This window comes from Drosophila erecta, unplaced genomic scaffold (assembly GCF_003286155.1).
Source record: "Drosophila erecta strain 14021-0224.00,06,07 unplaced genomic scaffold, DereRS2 tig00000126-arrow-pilon, whole genome shotgun sequence".
NCBI lineage: Eukaryota > Metazoa > Arthropoda > Insecta > Diptera > Drosophilidae > Drosophila > Drosophila erecta.
The window spans coordinates 3,681,584-3,697,261 of NW_020825209.1; the positions used below are offsets into that span (position 1 = coordinate 3,681,584).

At 46.0% G+C, this 15,678-nt stretch overlaps 4 protein-coding genes across 5 annotated transcripts; 1 reads left to right on the top strand and 3 right to left on the bottom strand.

Moving 5' to 3' along the window:
- The first annotated feature begins 2,475 nt into the window (after nucleotides 1-2,475).
- LOC6551119 lies at nucleotides 2,476-12,760 on the top strand. Of its 2 annotated transcripts, XM_015155513.2 has the most exons (6): nucleotides 2,476-2,832; nucleotides 7,765-7,862; nucleotides 7,933-8,524; nucleotides 8,616-8,766; nucleotides 12,339-12,455; nucleotides 12,511-12,760. In XM_015155513.2, exons 2-6 carry the CDS (start codon nucleotides 7,806-7,808, stop codon nucleotides 12,626-12,628), a joined length of 1,035 nt encoding a protein of 344 aa, XP_015010999.1. In that variant the 5' UTR covers nucleotides 2,476-2,832; nucleotides 7,765-7,805; the 3' UTR covers nucleotides 12,629-12,760. The 2 variants fall into 2 exon arrangements, with proteins under 2 accessions (XP_015010999.1, XP_001976943.1); XM_001976907.3 differs by lacking the exons at nucleotides 2,476-2,832; nucleotides 12,339-12,455; nucleotides 12,511-12,760 and adding an exon at nucleotides 9,080-9,423 and having other exon boundaries at nucleotides 7,791-7,862.
- Nucleotides 9,430-12,169, bottom strand: LOC113564485. The gene is made up of 2 exons (XM_026981622.1): nucleotides 11,871-12,169; nucleotides 9,430-11,819 (listed from the first exon to the last, which is right to left on the bottom strand). The coding sequence occupies exons 1-2, from the start codon at nucleotides 12,073-12,075 to the stop codon at nucleotides 9,796-9,798; spliced, it is 2,229 nt and encodes a 742-aa protein (XP_026837423.1). The 5' UTR covers nucleotides 12,076-12,169; the 3' UTR covers nucleotides 9,430-9,795.
- On the bottom strand, nucleotides 12,714-13,782 carry LOC6551078. The gene has a single exon (XM_001976910.2). The coding sequence runs from the start codon at nucleotides 13,642-13,644 to the stop codon at nucleotides 12,823-12,825; it is 822 nt and encodes a 273-aa protein (XP_001976946.1). The 5' UTR covers nucleotides 13,645-13,782; the 3' UTR covers nucleotides 12,714-12,822.
- A 100-nt stretch (nucleotides 13,783-13,882) lies between these two features.
- Nucleotides 13,883-15,603, bottom strand: LOC6551079 (cyclin-dependent kinase 7). Its single transcript, XM_001976911.3, has 2 exons — nucleotides 15,407-15,603; nucleotides 13,883-15,335 (listed from the first exon to the last, which is right to left on the bottom strand). Exons 1-2 carry the CDS (start codon nucleotides 15,470-15,472, stop codon nucleotides 14,340-14,342), a joined length of 1,062 nt encoding a protein of 353 aa, XP_001976947.1. The 5' UTR covers nucleotides 15,473-15,603; the 3' UTR covers nucleotides 13,883-14,339.
- Between the last annotated feature and the right edge of the window lie 75 nt (nucleotides 15,604-15,678).

Consider the following 15,678-nt stretch of genomic DNA (forward strand, 5'->3'; position numbering starts at 1 on the left):
TCTCAAGGACTACCCCCGCCCCCATCGTACAAAAGTTCACCCACATCGCACCCACCGCCCCCCTTTGGGCTCTTCACTTTGCCACTAATGGGACATTTGCAATTAAATTACTCGAATAAAGCATGTAAATTGCCAGTGAATGAAGGCAGCGCTGGCTAACCTGGCTAACCTGGCTAAACTGGCTAGCCCCCCTCCGTTCTTCTCCTACGCCCCTGGCGGAGGTGAAAGTGCGGAGCCAACGGTGCGTATGTGTAATGTGCTTGGGCCTGGCTAAGTATGCTAATGCTAAGGCAACACAAACATTATGTGCGTGCAGCACACGAAAAACTTGATATAAAATGTATGAACGAAATAAAATGAGCAGTAAAAATAATAGATGTGTAAGAAAGCCAAAAGATACATTTCTAGTGAGTTCAAAATTCAAGCAAGATTTCGCCCGCGACTTCTGTGCATTTAAGTTAAGTTTTTTTTTTTTACCAAGTTCCCTTTGCTGGCAATTTAAATAGAATTTTTGGGCACGGCATTCCGCTGGTGTTTACCTAATCATTCGGTTGGGGAAAGGCGTAAGCTAGGGGGAGGAAAAGCGGAAAAGCGGAAGAGCTAGAGGAAAAGAAGGAGAGGAAGTCATGCCGCAGACAAGGACGAAACCGGAATCACAGCGAGGACGAAATCCTCCAAAAATTTGACCAGCTGCCAGAAGATTCTCCATCAAATGGGGAAATTCTCTCTGCCGTCGCGTAAAATTCTCCCGGCTTTTATCGCCGCTCTGCGCAGCTGGAGAAAAGCTCTCACGCTGGCCAAAAAAAAAAATAACACACACACACGCAAAACCGAAAAGGAGAGAAGAAAATGTGGAAAATTCCGGCAACAGCTGTTCGGAAATTTCCCAGTGAAAACTGTTATACGAAGCATCAAGGCGGGCGATTCAAAAAGCACAGTTCATTGAACCGCGCATTTGAAATGCTTGTTATGGGTTTTTAAATGTGTGTTCCTTAGGCTTCTTGGGTTTCTTTTTTTTTTTTTTGTTCTACCAATTACATTTGGGCCATGTCTTATCTAAAGCTTCAAGTCACGATTTCAATTTGCAAGCGAAAAGAGCGCCGAAATCGAACTATTGATTTCATATTCAGCACTCAAAGTGGACGACATAAATCAAAAACTGGCGACATAAATGAGACGCGGCCCAAAAGGTGTTGTTAATGGAAAATGAGCAGGGCTTGCTGCCCGAATTCGTTGGCCAAGTCAATCAGTGGGTATTGCATGAAATATTTTATGGTAATTCAATGGCCGGCCCCCTGCCCCCAACGCCTCTGATTGTTGTTTTGTTTTGTTTTGTTCTTTTTTTTGCGCTGAGCTGGCCTACGGAAATAGCTACCATTCTGAGGTCTGGACTCTTCAGTTTCAGCCAATTAATCAGCAGTTGGCGCAATGGGGTAATTAACTCAAGTAGTGCAGACCCAACTGTCCAGGTGACAAATATTCAGTTTCATACATCGAACTGAATATATATATATATATATCAGAACTGAAAACATGTTTGAGGATTAGAAATCATAGGGTTAATGCCATTGAAAACGAATGCAGCACCGCTGCGGCTTCAGCTGTCTCAAGTTGCAGGTAGTTGCAGGCAGCCTCTGAGTAGTATCCTAGTAGCATAACGAACACAGTGAAAAAAGACCCACCAACTCGTGCTGGCCAATGAAGTGGCAACATCGATGGCGGCAGCGAAACCAACGCATTGCGCATGCGCAGCAGCAGCGACGTCGACGACGCTGCGTGGCCAATATTAAAATAAAAACGAGATAGGAAGTTGGCAGTGGCAAGTCGATACCTAAATACCCTTACCCACATCGAAAATCTATTTAAATACTATTTGAAGAAGCTATGCAGTAAAATCAGATATGTAAATGCAACTAAATCGTATGATTTGTCTTACTTTTTGCATGTAAATTTAAGTATTTTTACTTTTTTCATATAAATGTAAGTATTTTTAATTTTTTCATAAGAATTTAAGTATTTTTACTTCTTTCATAAATGTTTAAGTATTTTTACTTCTTTCATAAATGTTTAAGTATATTTACTTCTTTCATAAATATTTAAGTATTTTTTTTAAAGCATTTTGAACGAAATAGTACCTATGCTGTAAAATTATAGCTATAAATACAACAAAATATTATAGTTTTCGAACATTTTGAATATCCCTTTGAAATGAAATACTTTCAATAGATACGCATTGGATCCTTAAATAAGTTATATGACATTAAGTTGGCACTCGGAAGCGTATATGTCTGCATGTTGTATTTGTTTTTGCCTTGATGCTGTTGTTGCTGTTGTTGTATTTGCTGTTGTAGTTGTTGTTATTATTGTTGTAGTTGTTATAGTTGTTGTTGGGCGTCTCTGCCGCGTCTCAGCCGCGGCGCTGCCGCACCTCTGCCACCGTACCGCGCAGTGAAAAGTCGTTGAAATTCGATCGCCGAGCGGCAAACGAACTCAGAACGTTGCCGCTGCGCAAACGCAAAGCACGCGATATACACACACCCAGTACACACGCACACACACGCACAGGCACACCCACACACCGCCTACACACGCGCACAGCGCCACGCCCACGCCGCCGAAACGCCCATGCAAGCCGGCTTGCAGCATATTTTTTTGCTCAATTTTCCAAATCAACCTCCCAAGTGTATAGAACAATTTTGAAATTTCTTAAAAATCGAATTAAAATTTCACGTTTTTTTTTAAGTTTCTCTTGTTAATTCCTGTGTGTGCGTGAAAAATTTTAAGTGCCTACAAGTCTGCGGATTGCAACGTAAATTACGCACAAATATTCAGGTAATTTACTCAAGTTCAAGTTTATGGCCAACAATAAGTGGAAACTATTTTTTAAGTGACTCCTTTTTTTACGCCGCTGCGTTTCGATTTCATATTAATTTCGTTTAGTTTGAAATACAAGTTCGCAAATAAAGTGCAAAATGTAAGACGTGCTTTAATTAAATCAAACAAAAAACGGGCAAAACTTTGTAACTTAAACACAGTTGGATTTTTTTTTTTCGTATTTCACAAATCTCATATTATTTGTAAGTTAAATAGAAATAAAACAAATTGGCTGTTTAACGCCTGGCTGCAATTAAAATTGAGGGACATGGGAATATAAAAAAAACGCAAGTAAACCGAGTTCGTTTTTATGCCCAAAATAATACCACATAAAAGTAAACAGAGAGCGTTTCGAAAAAACGTGTCTGAAAATGATTAGGAGTTCAGCGACACCTGGCAGCAGTGCACCTGTTCCACAATTTCGACGGCTCCTTTTCCCAGATTTTTTTCCGATCTTCTTCCCCGATTTTTGTCTGATTTTTAGTCAGTTTTTTCCGATTTTTAGTCAAATTTTTTGCAGATTTTGTTGTAAATTATTATTTCGATGTCCGTTTTTTTACGATTTTTTTGATTTTTTGTCAGACTTTTTTTCCAGATTTTTTTAAAGATTTTTATGTCCGACTTTTTTCAGATCTTTTCCGTATATTTTGTAAAGAATTTTGTTATTTTTATTTTTGGTCTTGCCTTTTGATTAGCTCCACTGCCATGCAAACAATCGAATTAGCCCCGAATCTGGCGAGAAGCGCACCACTCCAACTGAAAAGTGGACAGATTACCTGATCGGCATGCCAAAAGGGTGGCCAAGTGCAGTTAGTGCCATAGAACCCGCTATGAAAAGCTTGGAGCTTGGGGCTTGGGGCTTATGGCTGCATTTCAATGAGCGCTGAGTAACCGAAAATCCAAAACAAAAGGCCCCGAAAACTCCAAGTATTTTCATTGGTTTTATTTTGAATTTTATTTGTATTTTTATTTTGTTATTTATTTGCGTGTGCATTTGTATTTTGTATATTATTTTTCCATGTGAACATTGGGCCTCACGTTGGTGGACTCCCCTTTTTGGGTAGCTCGGCGTTTTTGGCTTTGCGCGATAGAAAGCAAAAGTTGAAATTATTTCATTTGTTGCGCAAGACAATTTCGTTTTCAATTTTCGCTTTCTACCCGAGGGAGCGCCATTTAATTGATAGTAGTTGCCTAAATGCAGCGGAGGCATTTCCAATTAAAATGCCAGACATTCGGAACCAGCGGCACGTTTCTTGCAGTGCATTGTGTGATAGCCATCAGCTGACGATTCTGCCATTCCAAAAAACTGACCTTCGTTGTGCCCATTACGACGCTTAACACTTTTTAATGCCACAAGTTGGTAAGGATGCGATGCAGCCAGTTCCAGTTAGCTTTCAGTTAATTTATAAATATATATACATTTATTTTGAAAAGAAATCGTTCTCACGCCTGTCGCTCGATCGTAAATTAAAAAGCACAATGTGATTTCAAAACGGAAATATCTCAAACCCAAACTGGATATGCGTCTAACTATTTGTTTTAAGCTCTCTGTGCATTTGAAAGCCAACTCGATGCTGAGCCATTAATTGGCCCATTTGTTTTGTTTGCCAAGTCGTTTGATTCATTTTTTGCGGTTGATTTCTGGACAACGCCGCTCCAACAATTGACACAATGACACATTTTTCTTGCCTTGAAGGCGGCTGGCCAAATAAATAGCATTGATTCCATTCGATTCGACTGAAGACCCTGTGTCTTGATTACAAAATGTACGCATGTTGGATGTACCCCATGCTTTGCATGTTGGCTTACGTGATTGAAATTCGTGAAGTTGGACACCTAGCCCCATGAAATCTTGGCTGAAATCACCTCGATCTATCAATAAAATCAATCACTAAATGTAAATTCAATCAGGCACTCTATTCACGCCGCATGCAAGTCCCAAAATCATGGAACATTCGTATAACAAGCTCCTGTCGCTCAGAATATTCAATTCGATTGGGAAAAGTTATTAAACCATAAGTTTAATTATAATCCACAAACGTATCAATTTGCTAGAACACATGCAGATGTGCTGGTAAAAGAAAACCAAATAGATATATTTCCAAAACAACCAATTAGTGTTTTTTTTCGACAAGCAATTAAGAGGGAGAAATGCTAAAAGAACGATTCTATAAACCGATTTACATTCGACAGTCCCAGTTTGCAAATCAGCTGAATACATCTGACTCTAATTTTTTCCCTTTTTTGCGTCCCGACCTCCGAAAAACGATAAAAATAGGGTTCTTAAAAACGCGGATGAACAATTTGTCATGCCGCTTACAGAATCGTGACTCGTACGAAAAAATCATTGGTGACGATGAGGCGGTATTCACATTATAATGCGTATCAATATCATTATCTGTGATTTATTCATGTCGCCCATTTGGCGAGCAACTCTTTTGTCTCGCTTTTCTATACACATGATTAGTGATTACTCAGCCAGCTTTGGGTGCCTTTAAAATCGAATCGAATTATTTCATTGGGCAAGCGGAAGAAATAATAATTGTTAAGCACTGAGGCTGTTCGATTATGTGACGAATTTGTTAATTTCGCATGCCCCCTAAAGGGTTGGGAATTTTGCGTAAGGACGTTGCCGTATTTTGACCCCCTATACACCATCTTTTGACCACTTTATTACGAGCTCTTATTACTTGGCTCTTCTGGTTTATTTGCTTTTCTTCTTTTTTTTTTTTGGTTTTTTTCTTTTTTTTTGTTTATTTGGGCTCCGTCACGCTTAAGACAAGGATTGCACAAGGTGATATATTAAGTACATTAAGTACATTCCTTTTTTGCACTTCATTCGTTGGCTCCTGCTGCGATTTTTTTCGTGCCACAGGGCTTGAACGTTTAAGTTGCGTAATGAAAACACACGCAGTGCAAATAAAACCGCATTGGTGGGCCCTTTTTTTGCTTTTCGAGGCTGTGCAATTTGCTTAATTTACAACTTAATTTCCGCCAGGGTTTTCAATTAACCGCTGCCGATCAGCGAATTCGGCCGACAATTATGATAGGCGTTGCAAGGACGCTGTGGCTTCTCTGATTTTTCCTGCCACAACGTTTTCCTGCCCCCTTTTTTTCGATTTTCACTTTGTCGTGCAACACGCTCATTTAACGCCAAGCAGTTTCCACCTGGTCGCTGATTGATTTCGGCGGCGCAATTAAAAACCAAGCACTCATGCCTAATTACATCGACGCCAAAAAATTGGCTGGTCGGGGGTTAATCAAGCCCCGCCTTAACCCTTTAAAGGTCTGCACATAAGGCAAATGATATTCTACATCATTTCATTGTGCATATCTTGCTGCAAGTTGGTATACATTTTGTATAAGCTGCTAATTTATTTGGATTTTTTTCGAGCAACATGGGTTAATGTCTCCTACTTGCAGCCACTTCTAATTAACCGCTTGGCGTCTTAACCCATCGAATAATCAGTCACCGTGTGTTTTATTCACTCCTTGCCAACTTGGCTGGCAGTTTTGGATTTTCGGTTGGCTTGACAACATCGTCATTGAAATGGCAGGAACAAAAAATCAATATATTATTCATAAATTGATGAGTTATAAAATCACGTTTACTGTCAATTTCCTTATGCCCCCCTCCTCCCCAAAAACACCCTGTAAATGCTATAATTGCGTATCGTTAAATAACCAAGTTTACGGCCACACAGAGTCAATGGCCAAAAGGCAAAAAAAAAGGGGAAAAAAACAACGACAGCACGAAAATATTTACTAAAATATTTCGGAATATGTGGGGATAGGCCACCATTTCTTTATCAGCTATATATACATATATATGTATAAAAGTTGGCTTGATGAGTCTAGAATGCTGGGCATTAAACTTGCGACTGAATGAAAGCACACTGAGAGAAATCGAGTAGCTTCCGCAACAAGCAATACCATGAAAAAGAGGTTACTATAAAAATAATAGTTATATTGATCGCTTAAATCGTATCGCATTTTCGTATTTTCTCTTGAATCCAGCAAACTGAAACCCTTTTCGTGCTCGCTTTTTCTGCCAGTGCAACCGTGGCCTTTAATGAGTATCGAACTCGAGCAAACTGCACACACATATATTTTTAGCACAGAAATCTGCGTATTTTGATTTCGTTGGGGGCCGGACCAAGTTCAAGTGCCCGGCGTAAACCCGTTTGTGCCACAGATTGGATTTCCCTTCCGGCGACAACTAGATGATGCCATTAAAAGTAATGTACGAAATTGAAAATACTCGTAAACCAAAAAAGATACATATGCACATATACCTAAAGGAGCAAATTTATCCATTGACGACAGTCTGGTTCCTTTGCGTTTTAAATCTAGTTTTAGTTTTTCTACCTCCTTCTTGTTTTTATTTTTCAACGCCCTGACAAGCGAACAAACATGTTTAACATAAAAGATAAGCCTCAAAGGGGCAAAAAAAGGATGATATTTAAGCAAAAAGTGGCAAATTCACTCGCTTTTATCCCCGTCTGTCTGGTCCAGGTTGTGCGTGTGTATGCGTGTGTGTGTGTGGGCATGAATTTATTTATAAAGGGCAGCGGCCATAAAGTCGAAAAGCGGATCAGGTGGACGTCCTTGCAATCTGCACTGAATGCACCAAGTGCCGCGCACAGTGGTTGCAAATTGCTCAAAAAGTGTGGCAAGCCAAGGGATTTGGCATTGCAACTTGTTTAAGTTGGCTTTTAAATCTTTAGTTTTGCAACATATTGTTCATATTTTATGCAATCTGTGGCAGCCAAGTGCGTTCCACTGTTTGTGTGGCCCAAAAAACCCGTTTGCCGATCGAAATGCATGCGATTTTAAGCGCTCTGTCTGCCGCACTACATACATATATCATGTTGCACGTCTGCTTTCTAGGCATCTGGAAATCTGAGAAACTGCAAATCTGAAAATCTGGCATGGGGTTGCGACGACACTTGACAGCCGCCCGAATGGGCGTATTGCCAGTGGGCGTGGTAAGTAATCATGCGCTGGTCAATCAGCCAGGCAGCCAGCAAGTGGGTGTGCTAAACCCTTCCTTTGCAGCTGGGACTGGTGGTGCTGCAACTGGTGGCAACGGTGCGCGGACACGGGCGACTGATGGATCCGCCGGCCAGGAATGCCATGTGGCGCTTTGGCTATCCCAATCCGGTCAACTACAATGACAACGAGCTCTTCTGCGGCGGCTATGCGGTGCAATGGGAGCAGAATAAGGGACGCTGTGGCGTCTGCGGCGATGCCTATCATGTGAAGTCGCCGCGACCCCACGAGGCGGGCGGCCAATACGCCAAGGGCATCATCTCGCGCTACTACACCGCCGGCCAGACCATCGATGTGGAGGTGGAACTGACGGCCAATCATTATGGCCGCTTCGAGATGTTCCTCTGCCCCAACAATAATCCGCGACAGGAGGCGACGCAGAAGTGCTTCGATCGCTATCCATTACTGATTTCGGGCAGTCGGGAGCACCGGTATCTCATACCGCGCGATGCCAAAAAGAAGGATATATTCCGATACAAGGTGCGCCTGCCGCCATATGTCACCTGCACGCAGTGCGTCCTGCAGTGGACCTACTACACCGCCAACATGTGGGGCACCTGTGCCAATGGCACCGAGGCCGTGGGCTGCGGCAAGGCAGGTGCGTTGAGTTAACATTAGTTAACATTGTTTCAGCAATTGGAGTACTTGCGCATGCAGCGCACTGATGCTAATCAATCAATTTGTTGCAGAGACCTTCCGGAACTGTGCGGATGTGGCGATTGTCTCGAACACCGGCGGTGGTGTGCCACCGCTTTTCGTGAACAATAAGTCGCCATATCTGCTGTACTATCGGGATTATCGGGCTCCGGCGGACAACAACATCTTTCCACTTATTGTGCGGTAAGTAATTGCATACGCAATGTTTCTCAATTGCAAGGGTTTCAGTACAAAAGTATTTCATTTGGGATTTCCCAAAGCTGTTTCTGTTTTCCACTATACGCTTCTGCGCTTTTGTGTCCAGTTTATTGGGTTCTATTTTCTATTGGCTGCTTTCCTGTCTGCTGTAGTTACTCATTAACCGTATCCTTCCCGATACTTTACCGTTTCCGCTTTAAATACACCCTCTCGTTGTTCTTTCTCTAACAAAAAAAAAATATGTGTGCTTTGTTCAGAGCTCTGCGAAGACAATTTTAACTCTTGCTTTGGTTTCTAGCAATGCCACGCGGCATGCACGCAAACAAGGCAAGGCTAAACCGCCTGCCCGCTAAACTGCTTACCCGATTCCCGCTTTAAACCGCTTACGCGCTACCGCTACCGCTACTCGCAAACAGATTCCATCACGTTTTTCTAGCCCTAGTCGAAACAGCTACACACTCTCGTTACGATGCATTTCCGCCCGAATCGGGTCAGAGTTCATACGCACAACGGGTAAAGGTAAATTTTCGACCGCTTACATTTAAGATTTGAAATGGTTATGGCACACGTACACACACGCAAGCACACAAATACACCGACATTGCTGTACATAGAGAAATGCTTAAATAAACTTAATACCGATACAAATGCTTTTATATTGTTTCGCTTAACCGCTTCGCCTAACCGATACAGAACCGATGGGCAGCGTATCGGTTTTGGTGCTGGGGCGCTAACGGTTCGCAATACACGTGAAATTTTATTAACATTGCTCGACTTGGCATCGCTCGGGCACAGTAAGAAAACAATCAATTCGAAAACATATGTGTGTGATATCAAACACCGAATCGGTTATCAACGATTTTAGTGGTTTGGGTTTGCATCTTCTGCTTTTCCAGCTGCTTGCCTTTATAGCCATTACCCTGCTTACTCTCTTTTCTTTTTTTTTCTTTTTTGCATTTACTAAGCTTTGACTAAAGCCCGGGGGTTCGTTGAATGTTTCGATGGTTTTGTGGCTCAGCAGCTAACATCCGGATAGGTGAAGGCCATGATGAGAACTAGTATAACAGCAACTTGGACCATTCCCACCAACACGGTTTTGAACAACTTCAATCGAACCTTGGGCTCCACGCGACACCGAATCGGCGGCTCGGGTGCTCGCCGACGCATTGTATTCCTGGTCTGCATTGGTCTCGGTCCGGGATCGGGTTCCCTCACATCTTGACCACGCACCTTGGCTCTAACCTCCTCCAGTTTCTTGCGCTTGATCAGCCTGGGACTGGGATGGGATGAACTGATTTCCGTTTCTGTTTCCAGTTGCAGTTTGCCCAGCCTGGGCACTCGAACATCCGTTTGAGTGGTATTATTCACCCGGATAGGGCATTCAATTGCTCCTGTTAACCGATCGCCCTGTTCTGCTGTTTTCACTGCGGCAGTAGGCGCCACGCCCACTTCGTTAACCCGCACCGAGAGGCGTGAATAGGCAATGGCACCATGGCCATAATGGGCCAGGGTTGCTGCGCCGCCACCCATCTCTCGTGCGGTCATCTCGAGTTGCCCAGCCGCACTGTTAGCCGCCAAAGTTTTTGGGTCCGCATAGGCCAGACTATTGAAGAACATGGTGTCCTGATCCAAGAGGTTGAAGGGTCTCGCAGTGCCGGGCACTTGTCGCAGCTGCTGCAGCAGCATATTGGGATTCTCTCGTAGCTTGCGAAAATTGGTGGGCTGCAGGGGATCAGCTTCGTTGGCGGCGGTCAGTGCTGGCTCCACTTTGGGCACTGGCAAATAGAAGCATTGCGACTCATCCGCTGTCTTCAGCTCATTGAGCGTTTTGGTCTCAATGCGAAACTCTTGAACCAAACCCACATGGCATACCGTGCCCATGTTGCGTGCCCTCAGTTGAATGACTGCCATCTGTTCGACGCGCAGACAACCCAGTTTCCTAAGCGGCAGCTCGTTCAGTTGATATGGACTTGTACGCGGTGTGTAGAAGCGACCGGAGGACTGCTGGCTTATATCCGCGATGATTACAGTGCTCCTCGGCTTGGGTATACTGGATACGCGTATTGTCGCCTCCAGTTTTTCGCTCAACTGCTGCAGCATGTGTATCTCATGCTGCAGAGCGGGCAGATTCTGGCACATCTGATCCAATTCCAACTGGCGCTGCTCCCTTTCGCACTGATCCCGCTCCAGTTGGCGCAACTGGCGCTGCCTCTGGCGCACCTCCCGCAACTGGATCCTCAAACGCTCCTGACTGCAAACCGCTTTGGCCTCAAATTGCTGCTGCCGCTGCAGCATGGCCGCCAATGTGGGGCTATCCAACTGGCTGGAGGTACTCGACGTCTGTGCCAGCCCCTCGACGGGCGTCAGGGTGTATCCTTCGCCAGCGCCCTTGCTGCGTATCGCCTCCTCGGATATGCTCCTCTGTAGCTTGTACGTCTCCTCGTTCTGCAAGCAAAACTCGCCCTCCTTCAGTCCATTCAAGTGCTCAGTGCTAGTTCGCAATCTGCGGGCGGTCATCAAAGCTTTGACCTTCTTCACCGGCTTGCAGACGTAGACGAAACTCTTGTTCTGATCATCCGGCAAGCGAATGGCCTTGGCCAACTTGATCTTGTGATGCTCCATGGAGCTGCTGCTCTCGCTGATTAGGTTATCTCCACTGGTGGCCAACATGCTGCTATCGCTGTCATGCGGTGTATTATTCATTAAATGCACGCCCTTGTGATTGCCCACCGGCTGTTTCGACTGCTCCACTGGGAGCTCAGTGGTCCGTGCCACGCGATTTTGTGTCCTGCTGGGCGACTTATCCGCCTTGTTCGGCAATCTAGCCACACGGGGCAGGAAACTCCGCTGCCTGCCGAGTGTGCTGCTCTTGTTGGTGGCGTTGGTGGTATTGGTGGCATTGGTGCTTTGGACCAATGGACCAATGACCGGGATGACGGCCTTCGGCGGTTGTGTGTAGCGCTGTTTCGGCGACATTTGACTGCTCCAATCCTGCCCAGCTGTCGCGCAGTTTCGAGCCGATCGATTGGTGTTGTGCACTGAAACAGCTTGAAATCAATATGAAGTTCTGTATGTTTGGCTTCACTCACCGGTGGGCAGACCACGCGACAGCATCTCCGTCCTGGTGTAGGTCGTCTTGCGACGGACTGTCTGGACGGTCGGAGCTGGGCCCTGGTTCTGCTGGTTGTGCTGGTTGCCCAGCTGACCCTGCTGACGCTGAATTTGGATGACTTGCTGCAGACCCTCCTGACCCCGGTCCATTTGCCGCATCTGGTTGATTCGATTGCGATTCATAGTGATTGCTCCTCTCCAGCGATCTGCTGCGACATCTGAGTTCTCTCGCTGCCGGTTTGTGTGCGGATTGTGTTGACGAGCTGTGTATATTGTATATTATTGGCCCGGAATTGTAGTTGACTGGTGAAACGAGCACAGGCACAGCGACAGGGAGCTGGCACTTGAATCAGAGTGTTTCAAGTGGGCTTTTCAAGGACTGCTGCGATTCCATTTCATTCACTGGCCTAGTCATTATGTGTGGCATTGCTATTGGTTTCTTTTAGCGACCAGAAGTGCATAGGTGCCCCAGCCTTTCGCACATTGCCGGGCATCGACAACTGGTGCGAGATCAACTGCCTGCGCTATCCGCCCAATTGTCCGGAGGACGCCTGCCAGTGTCCGTAAGTATACGTGTCCAGTGTCCAATGCGTATCTAAACTTGCCTCAATTGTACAGTCAGGAGTGCGTGGCCATTGGCGAGTATGCTGGCCAGGAAGGAGCCGACACCTACTGCATGGACAAGTGCCTCAACTACGAATCGGAGTGCCCACCGGACAGATGCCGCTGCTACTAGTCCGGCTGCCAAACGACACCATCACCACACCGGATTGCGTGACACAGCTGTGCTGCCCACCCATTGCCCCATGCGAAGGATGACGTTGTGAACGGACGCAAGATCCAATGAATTGAATTTAATCGAACACAATGCGCTGGGATTTGTTTGAATTTGAATGGATTGGGGGGTTGGCTCCGTTTTGCCGGCATTCACTACTCCCTCCTGTAGGCGTTGTACAGAAAGGGCCGGGTGAAGGCCTCGAGCAGTTCGCGCTGCTCCCTCAGTCGTCGGGTCTGTGCCATCGGTGTCTCCTCCGTGTCCATGTACCGCCGGGCACGGAACAGTGCAGAAACCGTGCTGCCCAGCTGCTGCCAGCGCTCGAAGGCACGAGATTCGGTGTGCAGTGCATCGGGTATTTGTTCGGACAGCTTGAGAGAAGCCGCCAGGTCAGCAGCCTTGGCGACAGCGTCTTTGTTTGGGAGCTCAAACTCAGGCTCAAACTCAGGCTCAAACTCAGGCCCAAACTCAGCCCCAAACTCAGGCTCAAGCTGAGGCTCAAACTCAAAGTCAGGCTGAGATTTGCCAGGTGGCAAGTCAAGGGGCAGCTCATCGCTGTCACCGGGCGAGGGTAGCGGCATTGTCTGACTGCAGATGAGCACCTCGGCGCGCTCCTCGCGTGCATCGTCCTCGCAATCCTCCAGGGGCAAGGCGTCGGAACTGCCATTGACCACATCCCGTACGTGGGCAAAGCTGGAGGCAATGCGACGCAATGAGGGGTCCTTCTCCTTGATCGCCGGCGCGTCTGCAATGCCTTTCACAGGCGCTTTGCTGTGGGCGGCAGCTTCCATTGCAGATGCTTTGGTTGCGATCAGATCGCCACCACTGGTTGTGTGCTTCTGGCGCATCCTGTTCAGATTTATGCTGGAGCACTTGTTACCATAACTTTGACGCATTTCGACGCGTTTACGACGCGCCTCCTCCTCCGCCATGGCCGCCAGTTGGTCCCTGGCCATCAGCTGCTGCGCCTTCGACATGGTTTAGTCCAAAACGGAACACCAAATACGGCAAATCTTGGGTTACGGTAACGAAATTAAAAAGGAAACACTGACCGAAATGTGCGCTGAGAATTTCGAGTTTCCGATGTGCGTCGAATGGCTTGTTTGGGAATCGGTTGTCGGAAATATCCGGAACGTTCACAGAAACAACTTTCACGCAGGCTACCAGGATATATACATAGCTATTTGGATCCTATGTACTTAGTTTCTGATAAAAGGACAAAGCATTTTGCTTCGCTTTGAATCACATCTTTAATAGATCATCCTCATCTTAAGCATACTCTTAACTTCTCATGTTGAGTTTTTCTCCACTCTTGGATGGGGAAATGGTTTGCAATGGGCAAAATTTAGCGGCTACATTTTTCCACAAGCAAAGCAAAATCATATACATTGGAATAGAATAGAGGTTTTGAAGGAGCGAAACCGATTCAAGATATATGTGATTACAAGAGAATATAAATGGTAAATTATAGGTATTTAAGGTATAAGAGATAACGTGTGACTTGTCTCAAGAATGCAATGCATCCTTTAAGCATAGCAAGAACTAAATGTATATGACAAGTTCTTGTGAATCTCTTGGGTGAAAAACGTAACGCTATCACAAACATCTAAGGTATAATGGAAATTGTGTGTTAACTGACTGATTTTAAGCATGTGTGATACCTTAGTGTGTGCTAGAACTGCAGCCGCTTCTTCTGCGCCAAGCCATTGCCCCTCACCGTCGTCTCAACCAGCTTGCGCTTGAGCACGGGCTTCGCCTCGCCGGCCTGCGGATTGGCGCCCTCCTTGGCGGCCAGAATGGCCGAGGGCATGGGCAACTTGGGGCCCACTGTGGGTGCTGGCTTGTTACCGAAATACGGCATGCTCAGTGCCTCGCGGCAGGACACTCGCCGCAGCGGATTCATGGCAAACAGGCGGCGCATCAAGTGGATCAAGTCATTGCCAGCGGCGGTGAAGATATTCTCCAGTGGGGTGCCCGGAAAGTTGCGGAACTGCAGATAGTCGTGCAGTTTGCTCAAATGCGGCCACTCCGCCTCCGATGGTGTACCCAGTGTCGAAAAGATGCGGGTGAGCTGATCCAAATCCGAGTCGCCCGGCATGAAAGGCACCCGCAACATAAGCTCTGCCAAAATGCAACCGACAGCCCACATATCCACACCGGTGCCATATTGTCGAGCGCCAAAGAGCAATTCCGGCGAACGATACCAGCGGGTGACCACATGGTGGGTGTAAATGCGATTGGGCGAGCCAAAGGATTTGGCCAAGCCGAAATCGCCAATCTTCAGTATGCCATCGCTGTTGACTAGCAAATTGTTTGGCTTCAAATCGCGATGGAGAATCCAATTGAGATGCAGATACTCCAGACCCTTCAGCGTCATGATGGCATACGCCTTGATGTTCGCCTGCGTAAGAATGATCTTGTTATCCTTGATGATCACCTCCAGATCGGTGTCCATGAAGTCGAAAACGAGCGACACATTGGATAGCTGGCCAAAAACGTCCACCAAGCCAATGATGTTCTCGTGCTGCAGCTCCTGCAGTATCTTGATCTCCCGCAGGGCTGTCCTGTTGATCCCGTCACGGGCATCCTCGCGTGAACCCTTCTTGATCTTCTTCACGGCCACAATTTGGCTGGTGACCGTGTCTCGCGCCTTGTAGACAATGGCAAACTGCAAGGCGAAAGTTGAATGCCCACAATGCAATGGCCTTTTTGGTTGGTATACCATGGCGTTGGACTCACCTGGCCCTCGCCGAGGAAGGACAGCTTGGCATATCGGTCCTTTTTGTCATTTGCATTGGGCAGCATCGTTGGAGAGCCTCATAAATAACACGAAAATAACAGAAATGCCGCGAGGCCAAAACAAAACAATTCAAGTTCGCACACGCTATCGATGTCCGATATTCGATAGACGCCGGTTGGTGGTTGCGTAGAGACCAAAAAAAAAATACTAGATGTTAGAGTTTTTCAACAATAACGAACACAACGAGTTGTTCACTTATTGCGACTCAATC

What these genes read in the sequence shown, in the direction of transcription:
- LOC113564485 (XM_026981622.1), bottom strand. Translation starts at nt 12,075, where the DNA reads ATGAATCGCAATCGAATCAACCAGATGCGGCAAATGGACCGGGGTCAG. An exon ending in GTCGCGTGGTCTGCCCACCG is followed by an intron (nt 11,820 to 11,870) that starts GTGAGTGAAGCC and finishes AAGCTGTTTCAG; the next exon opens with TGCACAACACCAATCGATCG.
- LOC6551079 (XM_001976911.3), bottom strand. Translation starts at nt 15,472, where the DNA reads ATGCTGCCCAATGCAAATGACAAAAAGGACCGATATGCCAAGCTGTCC. An exon ending in CCTTCCTCGGCGAGGGCCAG is followed by an intron (nt 15,336 to 15,406) that starts GTGAGTCCAACG and finishes TTCGCCTTGCAG; the next exon opens with TTTGCCATTGTCTACAAGGC.
- LOC6551078 (XM_001976910.2), bottom strand. Translation starts at nt 13,644, where the DNA reads ATGTCGAAGGCGCAGCAGCTGATGGCCAGGGACCAACTGGCGGCCATG.
- LOC6551119 (XM_015155513.2), top strand. Translation starts at nt 7,806, where the DNA reads ATGGGGTTGCGACGACACTTGACAGCCGCCCGAATGGGCGTATTGCCA. An exon ending in GCGTATTGCCAGTGGGCGTG is followed by an intron (nt 7,863 to 7,932) that starts GTAAGTAATCAT and finishes CTTCCTTTGCAG; the next exon opens with CTGGGACTGGTGGTGCTGCA. An exon ending in ATCTTTCCACTTATTGTGCG is followed by an intron (nt 8,767 to 12,338) that starts GTAAGTAATTGC and finishes GGTTTCTTTTAG; the next exon opens with CGACCAGAAGTGCATAGGTG.